Source organism: Mustela lutreola, chromosome 12 (assembly GCF_030435805.1).
Source record: "Mustela lutreola isolate mMusLut2 chromosome 12, mMusLut2.pri, whole genome shotgun sequence".
In the NCBI taxonomy this organism is placed as follows: Eukaryota; Metazoa; Chordata; class Mammalia; order Carnivora; family Mustelidae; genus Mustela; species Mustela lutreola.
In genome coordinates, this window is record NC_081301.1 from 3,626,922 (window position 1) to 3,647,382 (window position 20,461).

General features: G+C 52.2%; 1 protein-coding gene across 3 annotated transcripts in view; it reads left to right on the forward strand.

The window, feature by feature from the left end:
• AK8 (adenylate kinase 8) overlaps nt 1–20,461 on the forward strand; it is a 114,576-nt gene that overhangs the window by 53,279 nt on the left and 40,836 nt on the right. For all 3 annotated transcript variants that reach the window (XM_059141294.1, XM_059141295.1, XM_059141296.1), the window contains one exon: nt 12,062–12,203. In XM_059141294.1, coding sequence (XP_058997277.1) covers nt 12,062–12,203 — 142 coding nt within the window. The remainder of the gene's footprint in view (nt 1–12,061; nt 12,204–20,461) is intronic.

Genomic DNA, 20,461 nt, shown 5'->3' on the forward strand with positions numbered 1-20,461 from the left:
CAAAAATGAAGCTTTGCCAGGGTGTCATCAAAAGGTTTGTCACCAAAAGGTCAAAAAGTTGCTTGTTCAATGACTGGTCCAGTGGGGAAACTGAGGCAGCAAGGGGCTCTCCAGTCATTGGTGCATCCTTTCAATGAAACTTTGTCCCCACCAAGGGTGAGGCTTATCCAGTGCCTTCTTACCACCCAGTGGTGTCACCAGAGAGGGGTGGCCACAGATGTTTTTGCTGGCCTGAGTGTTCGTCCAGACTTGCTATGTGCCAGCCGTCCAGATTACAAAATGCAGTGAAACAAAACCCAGACATTTCTGCGAAGTCTAAGCTGAGCCCAGAGGTGCATGATGTCCTTCTCACTCTGACTAGAGCTTCTGGAAGCATTTCCCCTCCAGGGGCAGCCCCGGTGGCTTCCAACCCACTCAGCTGTGAAATCGTCTGCGACAGGTCAGACCCCGAGGCCCCAGTCTTCTCCAGCCTGGAGGTCTCCCGGTGCAGCCGTCTGGGCGGCTGCTCACACTCCCGAGGCAGGTGCAGCCCCTCTCCCTTTTAGAATGTGCTCGATGGGGAGCTGACACCGGCTTCTTTCTCCTTGGGCTGAGTGGGGCCGGACGCGTCCAGGGAGAGGCTGCCCCAGTGACCTTCTGTGGTCCTACACTTTGGACAGTCACTACATCCCCAGAACAGATCAGGGCATGAGACTTGCTGGGGCTTGTTGGCCAGGAGGGGGCTGAGGTGTCCCCACAGGGAGCCTGGCACCACCGTGATAGATGAGGGAAGTGCCAGGCCACACCTTCAACCCTGCACCTGTCTACCTGCTCTGCCGAGAAGGGGGTGGAAGGGTGGTGGGTACAGAGGGGATTGGCGGGGCGGGGGCTGGGGGTGGGAGGTGAGAGGTGACGAAAGCGTACGGATTATAAAGGAAAGTGCCCACAGCCACCTGTTCCGTCCCACCCGCTGTCCGGGCAGGGGAGGAGAGAGACACCTTTCTCCTCCTCATCTTGCACATCAGACCTTGAATGCACGTATCTGATTTACCCCCTGTGACCTGGACTGCCAGAACTCTGACCTCATGCCCTGCCCTCTGGTCGCAACTGGGAGCTGGTAAGACGGCCTTTGTCTGGGACCTGTCCCTACCTCAGCGCCTGTCCTGCAGGCCCTCACCCCGCATGGTTTTGCTCAGGCTCTGTCTGCCTGGCCAGTGGTCTGCTCCTCGGTCTCCAGCACCGGCATCGCAGGAGCTCATAGTAGGTGCTCAGTTAATGCTTACGAATGAATGAATGAACACGTGAATGGGCGAGGGAGCACATAGCAGTTGGCCCTGGATGGCACGGGGCCCAGAAGCTTCTCGGCCTGCATGTCCGTGTAGGTGAGACCCGTTTGGAGGAACAAAGGGGAGAGCAGGTGGCAGGAGGCAGCAAGCAGCCTGACCTGCCTCCAGAGAGGTGGTCCGCCACAGCCCCCCCGAACGGCCAGGGGAGCCGTCACGGTTCCGGCTCTGGATTCCCACCACCAGATTCCAGTCCTGACTCAGCCACTTCCCAGCTGCATGACCTTGGGCAGGCCACCCAGAGCCACAGTGCCCTCATCCGTAGGGTGAGCATTCCACAGCTCCAAGGCCTCGGGTTTGTTAGCCATATAAAATGAACTTGTGTCTATGCTGGATATTTACTCTTAGTAATAAGAGCTAATTAATATTCGTTTCAATAGGGATACAGTTAGTATCAGTTGTATCAATGGCCCCCGTGCTAGAAGCAATGGTAGTAGGAGGCGATCCCTGGGTTACGCGCGTCTGTTTCACGGGTGGATTTTGGATATTCTTTTCCCGTGACTGCTGCCGGCCTCGGGTGCCGGGCCCCGCGGTAACCCGGAACCGGCACAGGCCGCGCGCACTGACCTCGGTGCGTTCTTGTCCCCTGGCAGCTGCTCACAATTTCAGGGCACCAGATGATGACTGTTTCATCGTGCTGTTGATTCCGTGGACGGGGATGTCAGGGAGGGCTTGCCTCGGTGCTGACTCGGACCTCGGCTGGCGCGGCGTCGACGGGGCTGACTCGTCCGAGCGCGAGAGCTTGTTCTCGGTGCTGGTGTCAGCTTGGTTCCTTGGTTCTTCTCCCTGCCCCTGCGGGGGCCGGTATGTCTACGACAGAGTCCTCGGTCCTGTGCCTGGTGACTGGGACCCTTGGAGCCGCTGGGGCAGGTCAGGCGTCTGTCTCCATGCAACCTCTTCTCACCGGTAGCCTCGGCTTTCTCACAGCAGGGCGGCCTCCGGTTGGTCAGCCCGCTCATGTGGTGACTGGCTTCTGGAACATCCCAGGGAGTCCAGGGTTGGGATGGAGGTTGGGGCATGCTATGGGGCTTCTTATGACCCAGGCTTCAAGGTCTCACAGTGACCTTCCACCTGGTTCTGTTCTTCAGGCTAGTCAGTATTACCAGCCCAAGTTCAAGAGGAGAGGGTTGGCGCCTACCTCTCAGCGGAAGGAGTGGGCATCCCTAGTTGAGCACTGGGGTCAGGATCGATCGGCAGCCTCTCGGGACTGTGTGCAGCAGCCAGCCAGACAGCTTTCTAGATCCTCAGGAGCTGGCCCGTAGCATGTCTTCACGTGCCACATCAGGGCTTAGAGTCCAGTTCTGTTTTAAGAGTAAGAAACCCCAGTTGGGAGGTAAAGCGACTCACCCGAGGGCACCCTGCGAGAGAAATGCGGAGCGGAGGGTGGAGTCCACGCTGCCCCCTCCCCGGAGAGGCAGGTAGAGAGCACAGAGGTGGAGCACATGTCCTAGCTTTAGCAAGATGGCCTGGGTTTCAACCTGGGCTCCTTCAGCAATCAGCTGTGTGGCCTTGGTCAAGTCACTGCTTGTTTCTGGACTTCAGTCTGTTGATCTGTGAAATGGGAAGACCACGTGAGTCAGTACTTGCATTCGAACAAACACGTGCTAGGACAGAGCCGAGCTCACATGCTTGTTAATTAATGTGCCGCCGCGTCTTTTCTGTCCCAGAAAAACAGGTTCATGTCTGTTTCTGGATTTCTCTAGAGCTGCTGACTTTACTTTGCTTTGCTTTGTGCGTAATGGCATTCTCGCCCCCTGGTGAGATGTGGGGAAAGAGCTGGTTCTGAGCCCCGGCTCCATTAAAATGGAAGGAAAACCTTGTTTCTTAAGCCCCTTTATCTGCAGTGTTGGGTAAACATTAGTACCTTACCCTCCGAGACCCGCCCAGCCCCTGTGTAGACTGGCTGCCTCTCGTGGTTTTCCCCAGGTACCGGCATTTTCCACTCAAAGACGTTAACAGAGTGTGTTTTAAGATCGGAATGGTGAAGTAGCAAATCGTTATCCACAGTGTGCCTAAGTGAGCCTTTTCTGAAAGTCCTATTAATTTGCTAAGTGAAGCACCATTTATTTATAGAAGAATGTCTGTTTTTAAATGGTCTTTTTTTCCTCATCTTTGGCTTCAGTAGACAAATGGAGTTTGCACTGGGGGGCTGCACCTCTCAGCCGTGATGCACCCATGGGGTGCTTTTCACCCAGGTAGACAGGCAGAGGGGGAGTGACAGAAAGTGATGAAAGGGGGCAGCTGTCCTTCGAGGGATGAAGGGTGCTGACAGCCGCCTAACTGGTAAGAGCCCAGGGCTAATTTACTTCTCCGGACTTGAAAAAGAAAACCCAGTATTTAAAAAGTTGTCACTTCCTGGCATCCCCTTCTGCTGAGCAACCTTAAATGCTATCGTTAAGCCGTGTCAACATTAGGGTACCAACTTTGGGGACCTAAAAAGTCTTTGATGTCCGTTCCATCTCGTGCCCACGAAGACAGGAGTTTGTCTGGAGCAAGTGACCTGTGTTTACCAACGAGGCAAACTATGCTGCCCGCTGAACGCTTGCAGGGTGTGACCGACAATCCGGGTTCTTCCCGTGCAGGGTTTGGAAAGCTTCTGTTTACACCCAAGTGCTCACTTGGTGCGCAGCGCCCACGATCGGCCAGCAGGTGGCAGTAAATAATAAACAAACGCATCGCGAAGGACCAACCTGGCCCAGGTCCCTGCGCTGCGGGGCTTTCTCAGATGCTCTTCCCCAGAAGGCGGTGGCGGCAAGGGGGGCTTGCGGGCCTTGGTGGCCAGGGATCAGTACCGTGGGTCTGGGGGTCGGGGTGCACAACAGTCACCCAGAAATGGTAGTTTTGTTTTGCTGAATTACAGTGAGTAATTTGGGACTCGAGAGGGCCCCCCCCCCCCCACGTCCTGGGCCAAGAAATGCGTGTGTGTGGGTGGAGGAGCCCCATTTCTCTCAAGCCTTCCTATGAGATGGGAACAAAAAACAGAAACAAAAGCAGCCCTTTCTCCTTCCCCGTCCTGTTCCTTTCCAAGACCACCCCTGTCTACCCGCGGCCTTGGACAGCTGGGCAGGACCCAGGAGTTGGGCTGGGGTGTCGGGAAGGGGGAATGGAAGCACATTCTGAGTCTTCCGCGAATGCTGACGGATAGCCGAACGTCCGAACGTCGCCTTTACCAGCCCTTCAAGGGAGGCTCGAAGAGGGAAAGAAGCTACGAGGTAGTTGTGGTGTGGGGGTGTGTGTAGGCGAGGGTAGGTGGTGTGTCATGTACTGGGTGTAGACAGGTGCGGGGTGTGAGGTGTCCGTGCTGTGCGTGGGTACATAGAGCTGGGTGTGGAAACGTGTGTGTAGTGGGTGTGCCGTGTGTATAGGAGGTAGGGGTGCGGGGCGTGTCCTAGGTGTGTGGGCAGTGTAGGGGTGTGGTGGGTAGGTGCGTGGGTGGGAGAGGGTGTGTAGCCTGTCTCTGTAGGGGTGTGTGTGGGGGGGTGCAGGGAGGGGTGTGTGTGGTCGACAGAGGGCTTCTGAGCGTGGACATAGGGAGAGTGCCCGCAGTGTGCAGGGCCAGTGGGGAGGGCCTCAGCTCTTTCGGATCCGCCCTCGTGCGGAGGCAGGGAATGAGCTGCATCTGGGCATATCCATCAGCCTTGGGTCTCTTTTCCTTATAAGCCCTGACGGAGGGAGCAACTTCCTTTTCTGCACTTTTTGCCCTGGCCTTTTAGGGCCAACTCCAGCAGCCCTAGCCCCCGCGTGTCCCCCCATCCCCACCCCAGCTGAGTCCCGGGTCCCAGCCCTCGGGGACCAGCAGCCACCAGTGCAGGAGTGCGAGGACGCGGACAGCAGGGGGTAGTGTGGCTCGGCAGGAGGGTGCGGAGGGCCTGGAGCACGGCAGGCAGCAGGTCCCTTCTGCCCCTCGCTTGGCTCCGGTTTCCCCTGGAAAATCTTGAGCTGACCTAGGTGCACTCTGGAGGCCCTCCCTGACTTCCACTCCGCAGCTGTCTGAGCCGGACTTGCCTGAGGAGGACAGACGTCAGACCCCCAGCGGGGAAAGAAGATTCCATCCTTCCGGGCATTTGACTGGGGGTTCCTCCTCGGTTGCCACTTTCTCCTGTTGGGATTGATGTGCAACAGGGAGCTTGAGCTGGGCCTTCCTTTCAAGACAGAGTGGGGCCCGCTGTCCCGAGTGGCGTGGTTGGGACCGGTAGGACCTGTGTGCGGCCGGGAGCCTCTCACCTGCACCCATGGCTCCCCCATCCCTCCCGGTGCCAAGCGCCCCCAGCCAGCAGCGAATAAATGGGTTGAGATTTTAATAACCTCGAGGTCAATGCGAGAACCGCCGTCTTTTACGGAAGATCTTCAGGAAAACAAAACAAAACAAAACAAAAAAAAAAACCTCACCCTGAAAGCATGTGGTGGGGCCTTATGAAATAATGGGATATTCATATCTTGTACTTTGCTAAATTTAGGGTTGACAGGACCTTCTGGAGAGGTAGCCGTCGGCAGTGGCTTATAGGCAGGGTGAGATGTTAGCTGTCAAGCCCAGAAATCAAGCCTGAGGCGCCTGACTCAGTGGAGAAAGACTTTAGGCCGTGCTGAAAATCTCTGAGACAAGGAGAAAGGTAAACGGACAGCATTATCAAGAAGACTTTCCACTTTCAGCAGAACACAGCCAGCGAGATCTGTTCCGAAAAGCTGCATTTTTGCTGAACTTGCTGGTCAGACCTTGTGGGTTGGGGAAAACGTGTCAATAGCCTTCAGGAAAAGAAAGGCAGCAGCCCGACAAAGGTGATGGGCAGGCGGGGGCCCCAGGAACGGCGCTGGAGGCGGGGTCTGCCCAGCCGGGAGGGCCGCTCAGGTCAAGGCCACGGGGAGGCAGTGTCCAGAGGCGGCTGTGTTCTGTCTCATCGGGTGGCTGTGTTGCCCAGCCCCTGCTGAGGGATGCACCGTGCTCTGTGGAGGAGACTCTTCTGAAAGCTCCTCCGGAGTGAGGGACAGAGGCCACGGGCCTGGTGGCAGGGCGGGTCTGAGCAGTGCTCCCAGATTGCCTGTGCTTCTGGACAGAGCCTCTAGGGAGCCCGTGCAGGACCAGGTGGAGGGAGCCTCTCTCCAGTACCCTGGTCCCCCAGCAAGCCTCCTTTTATTTCCCAGAAAGCAGCATCTCTTATAGTTTGTCTTCCTCTCTGATTTTGTTGTATATTATTTTTCCTTCCCTTCCCCGATACTTGTCTGTTTTTGTCTTAAATTTCACATATGAGTGAGATCATATGATAATTTTCTTTCTCTGATTGACTTACTTTGCTTGGCATAATACCTCCTAGTTCCATTCATGCCGTTTGTTGTAAATGGTGAGATATCATTTTTGATGGGTGTGTAATATATATATGCCTCATTTTCTTTACCCATTCATCTGCTGATGGACGTCTAGGCTCTTCCACAGTCTGGCTATTGTGGACATTGCTGCTGTGAACATTGGGGTGCACGTGCCTCTTCGGGTCACATTTGCATCTTTGAATAACTACCCAGTAGTACAATTCCTGGGTCGTAGGGTGGCTCTTTTTTTAACCTTTTGAGGACCCTCCATTGTGTTTTCCAGAGGGGCTGCACCAGCATGCCTTCCCCCCAGCAGTGTAAGAGCGCTCCCCCTTTCTCCACAGTGGCCTGACTACTGGGGTCCCTGCTCCCAGGGGGGAGGGTGACGATAGGGACAGAGGCAGCAAACAAATATTCACCAATAAGGAGCGGTTCAAAATTATGGCGAGCCCTTCTGAGAAGTGCTGACTTGAGCGTCTGTGTCTCCCTGGCTCCTGGAGAGAGGGGCTTGGTCGGAGCCGGTGTGGCTGCCCTCCGCCTTCTTCCCGGAAACGCTTGTCTTCCCCTCCTTGGAGCTCTCGGCACTTCCTGAATCTCCCAGCCCTCTGCCTGTCCAGCTGGGGTACCGGCCTGGGTCGCTGCCTCTCTGGGTCTGATGCACAGGGCAGGAGAGGGCCCCCTCCACTCTCCCATGTGTGTGGGGTGTGTGTGGGGGGGTGGGCATGTGTGTGTGTACACGTGTGTCTGTGTATAATTCTGTTAGACTCCGTCATATGCACAGTATGTTGCCTGGCTTTTCCCCCTGGCCTTCTGAGAGAGCCTCTTTCCAAGTTAGTGTGAGTGGAAATGGCTTGGTGAAAGGTGGGTCGCGTCCCGTTGCGTGGACGTGCTGACCTTTATTCAACCTGCCTGCTGCTGATGGACGTTGTACCTTGTTTCTGATTGTCACCACCGAAAGCGACACTGAGATGAGCACCTTATGCGCCCGCCGCCTCCTGTCTGTGTTGTCGACTCTCAGGTGTGACTTCTCATAAGTGAGATTGCTGGGCCGAAAGGCAGGTACATTTTAACTTTAAAAAAAATTTGTTTTTAAGATTTTAATTAATTATTTATTTATGTAGAGCGAGGATGCAAGGGCGGTGGGGGGGCCGAGGGAGAGGGAAGGAGACAAGCTCAAGCAGACTCCATGCTGAGTGAGGAGCCCTACACGGGGCTCGATCTCATGACCCTGAGATGGTGACCAGAGCTGAAATCAGAGTCAGACACCCAACCGACTGAGCCACCCAGGCGCCCCTCCGTTTTAACTTCCAACGCAAATTAGGAAATTCCGTCTAGAACTCTTTGCGCACACACACCCCCACCCCTCAAGAAGTCTCCTTGTGCTTCGGTCCCGTCTTCCATCCTTCCGTCCCGTCACGTTTCTCTCCAGCAGAAGTCTCTTGAGCCATGACCATCTTAGGCCTTGGTTTCTCAGCTTTGAAACAAGAATGGTCCAGGGGATGACCTCCCAGGGCCCTCCCTCTGTGACTCCCCAGGCCTCCGGGCCTCATGCGCAGCCCCCCCTTGCCCCGAGAAAGCTGCAGGCTCCAGGGAGGCCTGGAGGGCGGCTTGCTTTCCAGCAGCTCCTGACTATTGGAGAGACAAATGTTGGCCCAGTCCAACCCTCACCCCCACACAACCGAGGCCTCGATGCCCACGGCTCAGCATGCTCCGTGCCTAGGGGGCCTCCTGCACAGGCCCGCCCATTTCAATCCTATGGCATTCTCCCAACGTTGGATCTAAGCTCAGGTGTTGGATTTTTTTTAATCTGAAAAGTTTGAAATTTAAGGGTCACACAATCTTGTCAGAGGTTTCATCCTAGCAGTCTGATGGGAATCTGGATAAACTTTGGGAAGGGACTAAATTATACCCACCCAGGCCTTCAGGAGACTTCTAGTACATCTGGCATCTTTAAAGAGTCCATCTCCTGGTCCCACAATAGCCAGTGAGGCAGGTGTCACAGACGGGGACACTGAGGTTCAGGGAGGTCCTGCTGCTGCCAGCAGAGTCCCCTAAACCACCAGGCACTCAGCTCACACTTGCCCTGAGAGAGGAATCCGGGGAACTAAGTGGTGAGTTTTCTGCTGGGTTTTCCCGTATCACACATCCTGCCGTGGTCCCTCGCCTTGCCGCCTGCCCAAAGCACGCCCAGGTACCTTCCCAGTTGGCAGAAGAGACTGCAGGTCAGAGGGTCAGAGCGGGTTGGGGCAGGACCGGAACTAGGAGAGGGAAACCTCAGCAAAAGATGTTTCCTTTCTAGAAATTTGAAGAGCAGGAGCTGTTAGCTGGTGACTTTGATTCACATCCTCAGCCCGAGCTCTCTGCAGACCTTACGGGGTCCATTTCTGCCCTTAGGAGCCTGCACTGACCACTTAGAAAATTGTACTGTTGATCAGTCACATCTCTGGGACCCAGGGACCCCACACGGGGACTCCGCTGGCTGATACCAAAGAATGAGCTTTTCCATGGGCAACTGTGGCCAAGTGCAGGATGCTGGGATTATCCCCGTATGTTCATCTGGTGATACAAACTGATGGCCAATACCTGATCATCCCCAAGATGGCCTGTGGGGGGCCCAAATCCCCTTCCTTCCTGAACACCCGGCTGGGCCTCTCCACCCTCACTTCCCACAGACTGCTCTGCTCCAGCCACATGGGTCTTGTCTCTGAAGCTTGCCTGTGTCCAGATCATTCCAGCCTCAGGGCCCGGGCCCTGCCATGCTCTCTGCCCAGAACCTCCTCGCTGGGTCTTCACGCAGCTCAGGACCCAGGATTTGGAATCTCAGCCGGATGTGACTTCCTGAGGCTGTCCTAGAGCTGGTCGCACCAGCAGCCTCCCATCATCTGGTGTGTTTTCTTCATAGTACCTAGGACTCCGCACTGGTTTTTGACCTGGGTGTTACTTATCTCTCTCACTAGAATGTGGGCTTCTGGAGGGGGGCAGGACCCTTGCCCTCTGGCTGGCCGTGTATCACAGTAGTGACCCACATGTGCTCCACACTCGACAGATCACTGGGAAGTCCTTCTTTCTGTATTGGTTTCTTATTTACATGAAAATATCCGTAAATATTTAGAGGGCAGACCTGGATTGGAAAGCAATATGGCACATTCTTAACCCATTTTGTTTTTAATCTATATTTATTTATCCTGAAACAAGACACAGGGTTTCTGGGTCAGAGAACAGGCCCATTATTTATTCATGCCCAATCCTCACGGGGAGATGTGGCGAGAGCCGACATACCCTGTGTGTACAGGAATCCGTAGCACAGGGGACAAGGCCTGAAATTATGACTCTCAGAGCTCATGGAAGGCAGCTGGCCCTAGGTTTACAAATCTGGGAATATAAACAAAGGTTTCGAGACAGGTCCCTAAATCTCTCCAGAGGGCTCTATCTGTAACTGTCAAGGCTTGTTTGAAGTCAGTCATCTCACATCCCAGGAGCCAGCAGTCTGTTCTCAGAACACCCTGACCATAGGGAAACGTGGAGATGTTTGTATTATTTTCCAACATACGTCTCCTGAACTGGAAAGTTCTGGCCACGTGCCTGGACGGTTCTGTGCGGTGCTGAGCCTGTGGTGACGGATCCTGTCGTCCTCTTCTGGCAGATGAGGACTCGGACCCTTGGTTGGAGAGGTTGAGTGACCAGCTGAGGGCATCTCTGGGTGTGGGGCGGGGCGGGGCTGAGACCCTCGATTTGTGTGCCCCTCAAGCCTGTGTTATCTCCTGTCCACCTCCTGGCTCTCCCGAGTCTGGGCAAGTTGCTTCTAACATGTCTGATCAGCTGCAGCGAAGCTTTCGAGAAGGGAAGTCTCCGTCTGTTGATTCTGCGGCTGCTCCGCGCTTAGTTGTGGGGAAAGGCAGTGACGAGTGGTGTCGGGGGCTGGTCTCTTTCCTCATGGAACCCATGGTCTCTGGGAGAGGCAGACATCACACAAAGTCTTGGCTAGCCACGAGGGCGGCAAGCGAAGCAGAGATCCGGTACTAAGCCAGGCTGGGTGCGGTCCTCAGGAGCACATTCCACTGGGCCCCCGAAGGCTGAGTCCAAAGGCTTACCCCAGGCCAGGCATGGGGGAGGGGTGTCCTGGCGGGAGGGACTGGGGAGAAGCTGGAGGAGAGTCACCTGGGAGGGAGGCAGGAGTCAGAGACTGCAGGGACTGCTGGCCGTGGGAGGGGTGACTGCTCTCATCCTCCCAGCACTGGGGAGCCACAGCAGGTGCACGCAGGGGAAGAGACAGGAACAGCTGCATCAGCTTTCTGCTCGTGTTAGGTAGCCTGATGTTCTCATTAGAGTAAAAGCGCGTTTCTGCTCGTTCCTCGAGACTGGGGAAGAGCGCTGAAAGAAGGGAGATGGAACAAATCGAGGGAAATGCGGATTGCTCGGATTGCTCGGATTGCGCGGATTGCGCGGATTGCTCGGATACGGCTCCGCGTCCTTCGGTGATGAGGGAGTGACGTGTGCATCAGGGCCGTGGAGGAAAGCAGCTGTTTCTGCAGCTCTCACCCCTGTGTTCGTGGCTGTGGGCCTGGGGGCATTTCAGAAAGTTTCAGGCGTGTGTGCCAGGGCCACTTGCCCAAGCCGGTAGGACGGGCACCTGGGCTCCCGGAGAAGCCGCCAAACACCCTCTCGGCAACTCTGGGAAACCAGCTTGTCGGGACCACATCCACAGCAAACACTGGTAATATTTACCAAGTATTTCTTGAAAAATGAGTGCAAAGTGCAGGAGATGCAGTGCAAATTGCTAAAACGCCGTACATCAGCAACATAGGACATTTAATGAGTCTGAAAGAGAGGTGTACATTTCAGAAAAATGTCAGTTGCGGTAATGTAAACAAGACGTGTCCCAGGGCCTCATCCTCCGCGAGCCTGTGCTGCGGCCTCTGGTTATAAGCAGAGCGGGAACTCTCGAGATGGGACTGTGGACACCGAGGAGGGGAGAACTGGAGGAAGGCGGGAAGCAAGGGTTGCTTGTTTGTTGCAAATTAGCGGAGAGCACCGGGCGCCGACACAGCCCCTTTCCAGGGAAGCTAAACCTTCTCCCCGGGGCCTGGTGTGCCGCAAAAGCTGGATCCTGGGGGACGGGGACTGTCCCCGTGTCGCTGCAAGCCTGGGAACCGCCCTGGCTGCTGATGGGCATGGTGCCTTGTCAAGGCCGGGGAGGGGTCACAGTCACCCCGATGCTTTTCCCATCTCAGCCACATTCCTTCAATTGCTGGGGTCTAGGAGGGACCTGTGCTCCCACAGCCTCATCTGCCTAAACCCTAACCTTCACCTTTTCAATCCAGAGTCAAGGGCATTAGGAAACCCAGGAGGCACAGATTGCCGCTGCTCTCTCGGACTCCTGTGGGGTCGGGAGCGGTGCCCGGGATGACAGAGTGACCGCTTGCCCCCTGTCTCCGCAGTCCCCGACAGCATCATCATGAAGGTGCTGAGCCATCGCCTGAGCCAACAGGACAGCGTTCAGAAGGGGTGGGTGCTGCACGGCTTCCCCAAGGACGTGGACCAGGCACACATGCTGAACAGCCTGGGCTTCCAGCCCAACAGGTAAGCTGTCCCCCTCCAAGGGGGCCACAGCCCTGTCCACACCGCCTCCCGGAAGGTCCCTGTGCTGGGCACCCTGACAAGGTCCATCCGAGCTTGCGGCTTACCAGAAGCCCACACGTGCAAGGTCTCTTAGGTGCTGCCACCTCCCCCCACCCACCGCATTTGCCCTGTGAACTGGGAGTCAAGCTTCAGTTCGGATCCCCAGCTCTCACCTGGCTGGCCGAGAGCTCCCTCGCTCGTGAGCGGCAGTCCGGACAGTCTTGCCTTCCTCAGGGGATAGTGGCGCCAGGCAATCCACAGGTGTTCCTTCTATTACGTCCACACTTTCCTTTTGTACATGGAAACCTTTGGTGCATCCGACAGTCATTTTCATGTGGGTCTGCAGAATGAGCTGGACACTCTCCCAATGGCCGGCCATGTGCTCCAGACCTGGTGTCCAAGGCTGTTGGATGTTCTGCTCTTCTTCTGCTCACCTGAACTCGAGAGGACACCATCCTTGGGTCTGTTACGGAGGTACAGGAAGGGGATCCAGAGGAAGACAAGCAAGAGCTATCTAGCCAGGCTCGCTCTGGGCCGGGAGTCGCCGATCACTTGGGTTTGGCAGAGCTTGAGGGGGCGGCTGGGGGCGTGCCCTGCTGGGGCACAGCCTGGGGGAGCGGAGCTGGAATTGGGGTGCCCTGTGCGCTCGGCCCTGGGGAGCATATTTGACTTTTCTCTGGTTGGTCCTAACCTGATGTTGCTGGTTATTAGGTGGCTCCTGGCTATTTGGGGTCAATTGTTGCAGAAACTGTGATTTCATTTAGGAGAGTTTGAAGTTTCCAGGGAGTTGGGATTTCCTTGTTTAGTTCAACTCTCATTATTAGTTTTTTATTTTAGTGCAGAGTATGAGGAACTTGTTGAAGTCCAACCTCTAATTTAAAAAAAAATATCGAACTTTATTCTGTGGATGATTTTCAATAGGTATTCATAAAGATGTATATTTTATTTTATTTTAATTTTTGGAGAGTGAGAGCACGCGCGCCGGTGGGAGGGAGAGAGAGAGGATCTGGAGCAGACCCCGCACTGAGCGGGGAGCCCGACGCAGGGCTTGATCTCACGACCCTGCGATCATGACCTGAGTGGAACTCAGGAGTCCCTCGCTTAATCGACTGTGCCACTCAGGCGCCCCTATGCTGTGTTTTTATTCTTGTTCTCTTACTACTTGCAGTTTTTGCTTTATATGTTTTGGTGCCGGATTATACAGTTCCTACGTGTTCATTGGGAAAAGCCGTCTTGATAGGAGTGACTTGACAGATGGTTACTCGCCCACGTTCACTGAGCCTCCCCTCCTCAGTAACAACACTTCACGCTGGTACCCACGAGGTGGGTTCTCTGTTCTGGTCTGTCAAAGCCATATAGGAATGGCGGGGGTCCTGGACACAGACGTGCCAGCACACCGCTGTGTGGTGCTTCCAGAAGACCTGCCCTCAGTGGGCCAGCTGTGCTGGTAGGAGCTCCTCCTGGTTACTTTGCCTTTTTCCTTATTGTCTTTCCTGAAGTCAGTAATCCCTGAAGATGCCCTTCACCTCTCTCCCACGAAGGGGGATTATTCCCACATCCCCCAATTTTCTTTACTTTGGTTTACTACCTCGTTTTTGTCAAGCTTATCCATCAGTAGCTTCCTGAGAAAGGTTGCCTGGGAGGTAAATTTTCGGAGACTTGGCACATCTGAACATACTACCTTTACACTTGCTGGGTAGTTTGGTTGGTGAGGAATTAAATATTTTTTAAGATTATTTATTTGAGAGAGCGAGCGAGCGAGCACAACAGGGTGAGGGGCAGAAGGAGAAGCCCACTTGGCAGGGAGCCCATCGTGAGGCTCGATCCGGGAACATGACCCAACCGGAAGGTTGACACTTAACCAACGGAGCCAGCCAGGCGCCCTGTCGAGGAATTAACCAAAATCACTCTCCCTCCACAATTTTGAATTGCCAGGAAGAAACCTGATGCCAGTCTGATTCCTGACGTCACCTGTGACCTTTTTCCCTCTCTCTGGAAGTTGGTGGGATCTTCCTTTTGTTCTCAGAGTTCTAAAATTTCACTCTAAAATTTCACTCGTTTCTTTGGTTTGGGTCTAATTTGCCTCATTGTACCTGAGGTTAATCTGGGAACCTGTGTCCTTCCATCCGGGGACATTCTCTTCAATTATTTTGTTGATGGATTTCTTTCTTTTTTTTTTCTTTTATTCCTCTCCCCTCCCCTGTTCTCTGGAACCTATTGTTTGTGTATTAGATCTCCTGGACTGGCCCTCTACAGTTTTAAAAAGTATCTTTCCTCTCTTTTAGTGTCTGTCTTTGGTTTTTCTTCTGCTCATGTGCGTGGTTGGTTGATTTTGTTTTGCTCTACTTTCTCCGGCTCCTCAACCTTTTCTTCCAGCCCTTTTGTTGCATCTCTAACGGCAGCGATGGTGTTTATTTTTATAATATTCAAGAGCTCTTTTTCTGTTCTGTAAATGTTCCTTTTAAAGGTTCTTGATCTTGGGTGCCTGAGTGGCTCAGTTGGTTAAGCAACTGCCCTTGGCTCAGGTCATGATCCTGGAGTCCCGGGATCGAGTCCCGCATCGGGCTCCCAGCTCCGTGGGGAGTCTGCGTCTCCCTCTGACCTTCTCTCCTCTCTCTCTCTCTCAAATAAATAAAATAAAATAGATATTAAAAAAAAATAAAAGTTTAAAACAAATTTCTTGATCTTGTCTCATGGATTATTCTAGCTCTTGAGAACATCCGTGACAGGCTTGGTTCATGGTCTCCTGCATGGTCTGCTCCTGTTGAGGTTTTGTGTGTCTTGGTTTCATTCTTTCTTCATAGATTCTTTTGTTTGTTGGATTGTTTTTCAAGCATTGGGTTACCCTTGGTGGTTTGCTGCTGTGTAAGACTAGGGGACTAAGACGCTAACGGACAGGTGCATGGGTGTCCGCAGACTTCATCTTCATGGAAGAGTGATCTCTCGGGGCCATCTGTGTGGAGCCCCCCATCAGATTCCTCTGTCCTGCTCAGGTTCTGAGCCTTCTGCGGGAGGGTAGAGAGACCTCTTCCCCCTACCCCAGGAAGTTGACAGTTATTTTTATTTAGATTTAAAAAATTAAAAACACGGTGTCAAAATCTAGCAAAAACAATTGGTAATAGAAACAAAAAACGTTTCAGACTCAGAAGTCCCGTGAAGTCTTCTCTATCCCTCTTGCCGGTGCAGGGCCCTGGCCCTCCTCGGGTCAGCTGCCCCACAGGTGGGTAGAGGTGTTGCATGCCCCATGCCATCTGCATATTTTTTACCTGTTTTCCCTAATTCTGTTACAGATGCAGGCTCTCAGCTGTGCTTGGCACTCCAGCCTGAACAGCCTGATTAAACCCCCTCTAGAGATAAAGCTTCCATTTCTGCCCACGTGGAGAAGGGGCATTGGCTCCGCTGGGTGGAGAGAGCAGGGACCTGGGTCTTGATGCCTTCCCAGATGAGTCTCATCCAGTTGGCCTTATCTTAGCTGCCGGTGCCAGCATGGTCCGAGCGCCTGGGCCTCTGAAAGGTTTGCTGGTGACCTTTGAGTTTGTTCTCAGCGTTCCCTGCTGCCAACTTGGGCTTTGGCCTTTGCGGGGAGGGTCCTCTGGAGCTGGTTGTCCTGGGTCACCTGCTCTCTGCCCCAAATGTTCCATGGTTGTGTCCCCTTCCTCCGTTCTCTCTGTCCTGTCAGGTAGGCTTCCTCTCCTGTCATTTCGGGGTGGGGCTTCGGGAGGAACCAGGGGTGAGGTTTCCATCCGTCTTTTGGACCTGGAGCTCAGCAGTGGTCACACTCATTTGTCTCACGTTTACTTCCAACTACTTCGCTTCCCTTGATTCTTGTCATCATGTGAACAGAATGATGATTAAGATTTTTTTTTAATCCAACCTGCTGTTTTATTCCTTGAATAGTTGAAATTATCCCACTTATTTTTACCTTTATCACTTTATTTTATGCTTTGTTATGGTTTCCTTTGTTTCCCATCTTTTCTTAAAAGTTTATTTATTTATTTTTTAGTAATCTCTGTGCCCGACATGGGGCTTGAGCTCGCGACCCTGGGATCAAGAGTCGCGCGCTCCTTGGACTGAGCCGGCCAGGCGCCCCGTCTTGTCTTTCTGGTTCGTGTTTCCTTTGACTTCTCTTACTGCGATTCTTCTCCTCTGCCCTTCCCAGCGATCTGGGCAGGAGGTGCTCAGGTTCTGGTCCTGTTGGTCTCCGGCACGGTTTGCTCGTTTCACATCCAAGGTTGAACTGTATTTCTCAATTTGCCCATTTTCTTTTTTTAAAGATTTTATTTATTTATTTGTTAGAGAGAGAGAGCGCGCACAAGCACAGTCAGACAGAGTGGTAGGCAGAGGCAGAGGGAGAAGCAGGCTCCCCTCCAAGCAAGGAGCCTGACTCGGGACTCGATCCCAGGACCCTGGGATCATGAGCCGAGCCGAAGGCAGCCGCTTAACCAACTGAGCCACCCAGGCGCCCCAATTTGTCCATTTTCAAATGAAACAGAGTATCTTGACTGTCTCACAGAAGAGGAAAGGGAACGTGCTCCCCTGTGTGCTTTCTCTTCACCCCCTGCCCGTCCACTCTCCGCTGTAGGATGGGTACGTTCTCGGGGTGTTGAATCCCAGCCTATTTGACACCATTCTTATTTTTAAGATGACTAAGGGTTTCTTTCTAGAAATATAATAATTGTGTTGTTTTTAGCAATAATTACTACACTCGTGAGGTTTTATTTCTGTCTCTTCAACCGGATTCAGATTTCAACACCAGCTGTTTATAGAATTCAACCTCGCCATTTGCCAATTTTGATTCATCTTTCCTTTTTTTTTTTTAAGAATGGGGGGAGGGGCAGAGGGAGAGGGAGAATCTCAAGCAGACTCCGTGCTGAGCACAGAGCCTGATGCGGGGCTCGATCTCACGTCCCTGAAATCACCAGGGAGCAGAAATCCGGAGTCGGGCACTTAGCCAACTGAGCCACCAGGCACCCTGCCTCTTTGCTTCGAAAAGACTGTCTTTGATTCATTTCGGCCAGGCCACACACATGCTCGACTTCCTAACTCCTTGCATATTTGAGAGTGCTTTTCTGTTACCTTTATTTGTAAACAACGTCCCACAAAGTAAAGCACACTTTGATCACATTTCTTGCCATCAGCATCCCGTATCGTTTCCACACCATTCTCTGATGTCTCTGAGGCCGTAGCAATGGCCGGGGGCGGGAGATGCCTTCTGTCAGGGGCGTGTCCGGCTTCCGTCTGGGTGCCCGTAAGGGCTCTCTCTCCTCTGAAGTTCATTTACGCTCAGCAGGTCCTAGTCTTTTCTCTTTTGATGGCTTTTCTCTGGAATGTTCCTGCAGGATCATAGTATTCTAGTACACATCTTACTATTTTCCTGGTTCACTTGCTTGGTTTTTTCTTCTCCAGGAAACCAATTTTGTGTATGTTGGATAGTTACCCTCTGTTTTCCATAATTGGGACTTTTTTCTTTCTTTCTTTTTTTTTTTTTTAAAGATTTTATTCATTGGGATGCCTGGGTGGTTCTGTAGATTAAGCCTTTAGCTCAGATCATGATCCCGGAGTCGCAGGATCGAGTCCCACGTTGGGCTCCCTGTTCAGTGGGAAGCCTGCTTCTCCCTCTGCCTGCTGCTCCCCCTGCTTGTGTGCTCCCTCTCTCTCTCTCTCTCTCTGACAAATAAATAAACAAAAGCTTTTTTATTAGGATTTTGTTTATTTATTTGAGAGCGTGAGAGCGCGTTGGTGCATAAGCGCGCAAGCTGGGGGAGGGGGAGAGGGAAAGAGAAAATCTCAAGCAGATTCTACGTCCAGTGCCGATCCAGACTCAGGGCTTGACCCTACAATCCTGAGATCATGACCCGAACCAAAACCAGGAGTCAGACACTCAACCGACGGAGCCCCCCAAGTGCCCCTAAGATTTTTTTCTAATAGCTTTTATCTCTTGTTCTTTTCCTATCCTGCATCATAACTTCAACTAATTTCTATTGCATTACTCTCCCATTACCCCAGCTTTTTATTTCTGTAATGTTTTTACGTTTCCCTTTATTTTACCCCCTTACCCTGTTAGCGCTCATTCATTTTCCCTTTAATTTCTTTCATCATTGAGCCTGTTCTCCCTAAATGATGTTGAGTGTATTGATAGGTTTTTATTGAAAGCATGCCTATGTTTCCTGGAGTAATTTTTCTTCCAAAGGGTATTCATTGCCTTTTTCTTTCTATCCCCCCCCCCTTTTTCACTTCTATGACCCTTTTTCAGCAGCGTCTATCTGTGGGTCCCAAGATGGTTGTATTTTACAAACCATTTGTCTTTGAATAATGGGCCTGTCTTTTGCCCAAGAATAGCATGAGTTGGTGTATTAGTTTTGTTTCTATGGCTGCTGTAATAAATCCCTACAAACCTGGTGGCTTCAACAACACAGATTTATTGTCAACCAGTGCTGTAGGACGAAAATCAATAGTCTGCAGGGCTGTATTCCTTCTGGAGGCTCTGAGGAGAAGCTGTTTCCTCGCCCTATCCAGCGTCCAGAGGCTGCCCACCGCCCTTGGGCCGTGGATGCCTTATCTCCAAAGCCAGCACCGTTGCACAGGCTGACCCCTTTCTGTAGTCATATCTCCCTCTGGCCAGAGCTGGGGATACTTCTCAGGTTTTAAGGACCAATGTGATTCAATTGGGCACCCCTCAGGATCTGGGGTAATTTAACCATATCATCGGGGTCTTTACCTGAATCTCATCTGCAGAGTCCCTTTTGCCAGAGAAAGTGACATGGTCCCAGATTCTGGGCTGGCCATCTGGGTGGGGCTGCTTTCTCCGAGAGCTGAGGCTGGAGAGCGTCCTGCTGGCGCGCTGAGATGTCTGCCTCGTTGTGGAGCACACGGCCCCAGCTTTCTGTCTTACTGCCTATGTTGCCAGCAAATTTCCAGGGACCGCAGGGCCGGAAGGCTGTTTCCAGCCTCCATTTTCTGGCACCTGTCAGCGGGCTAGCTTCTGTGTAAGCCTATCATCTACCTGAAGATGAAAGACTCTGGGAAAATGCGGAACAGTCACTGAAAGGAATCCTGGGGCGGGTCACTGACTGTTGGAGGAGAGAATCCAGGACTCGGTTTCTTTGAGCCCTGAGGGAGAAAACGACAGTTTTATTTACTGACCCTCCAGACGGTACCAGGACCGCAACAGGCTGGGGAGGGCGCGGTGTGAATGCATGGGGAAGAATATTCAAGAACCTCTTTGATTTAGGGCAGGCTTGCAAGTAAATATTTCTCCATTCACCATGGAATAAAATCAGTTTCTAAAGACTTAGTAAACAATGCCAATTTAATTTATTTGACCCCGGGGCAGAGGACAAGCAGGGAAAAAAAGATGTTTACAACCTAGAGTCGATCTTGCACACGTTTTAATCACCTTTCCGTATTTCCCTCTCATCCGGACGGCGTGTTCTCTCCTCCTCAATCCCGACTATCCCATCCCCCAACCTTAGCTTTCAATTAACATTTTTTATGATTAATTCAGAAGGTAATTTTAGCCATAAACCTTCAAGTCCAGATACAGGCTAAGAAAGCAAGAAATATTCTAAAATGAGCCCACCTGGCACCGGGATGAATATCGAGACTGTAATTCTGGTTCAGCCATAATGCCAATTATAAAGCGCTCTAGCTGTGGTGTTGCTGTTTTTGACACCAGGAGGAAATCTTGACAGAATTATAGCCTAGAAATCAATCTGGGAATACGATACAGAAATCTATAATTCAGATTTGAAAACAATCTACAAAGCCTCTTTTTTTTTTTTTTAGGAGGGTTCGATGAAATTAGATTAAAATAAATTTACATATATATCAATTTTATTATTAAAATATATTCATGCTAGTAAATAGAGTTATTGGAGAAGGAGAAGCCGCTCTGGGTTGGGCACAGAAATAGACCTCGCCGGCTTATCAGAAAACAAAGTTATTGTCTCCTTGTCAAATATAAATCTCTTCTCAGAGCTAATAAATAGATAGTGTTCAGATGCAATGTTTTGTTTGACTCCTACCTCATAAACCCGCGGCACATAATACTAAATTCTATCCCGCCGAGCGGTATCAATCTCTGCATTCCAACCTCACAGCGTGAGGGAAGCCGACCAAGTAATTGATGTGTTGCAAAGAAGGAGAAAAAGTTATTTGAGAACCAATAAAATGGGCTATAAAGTTTGTTAAAACGTAATAATAGTAAAAAAAAAAGGGGG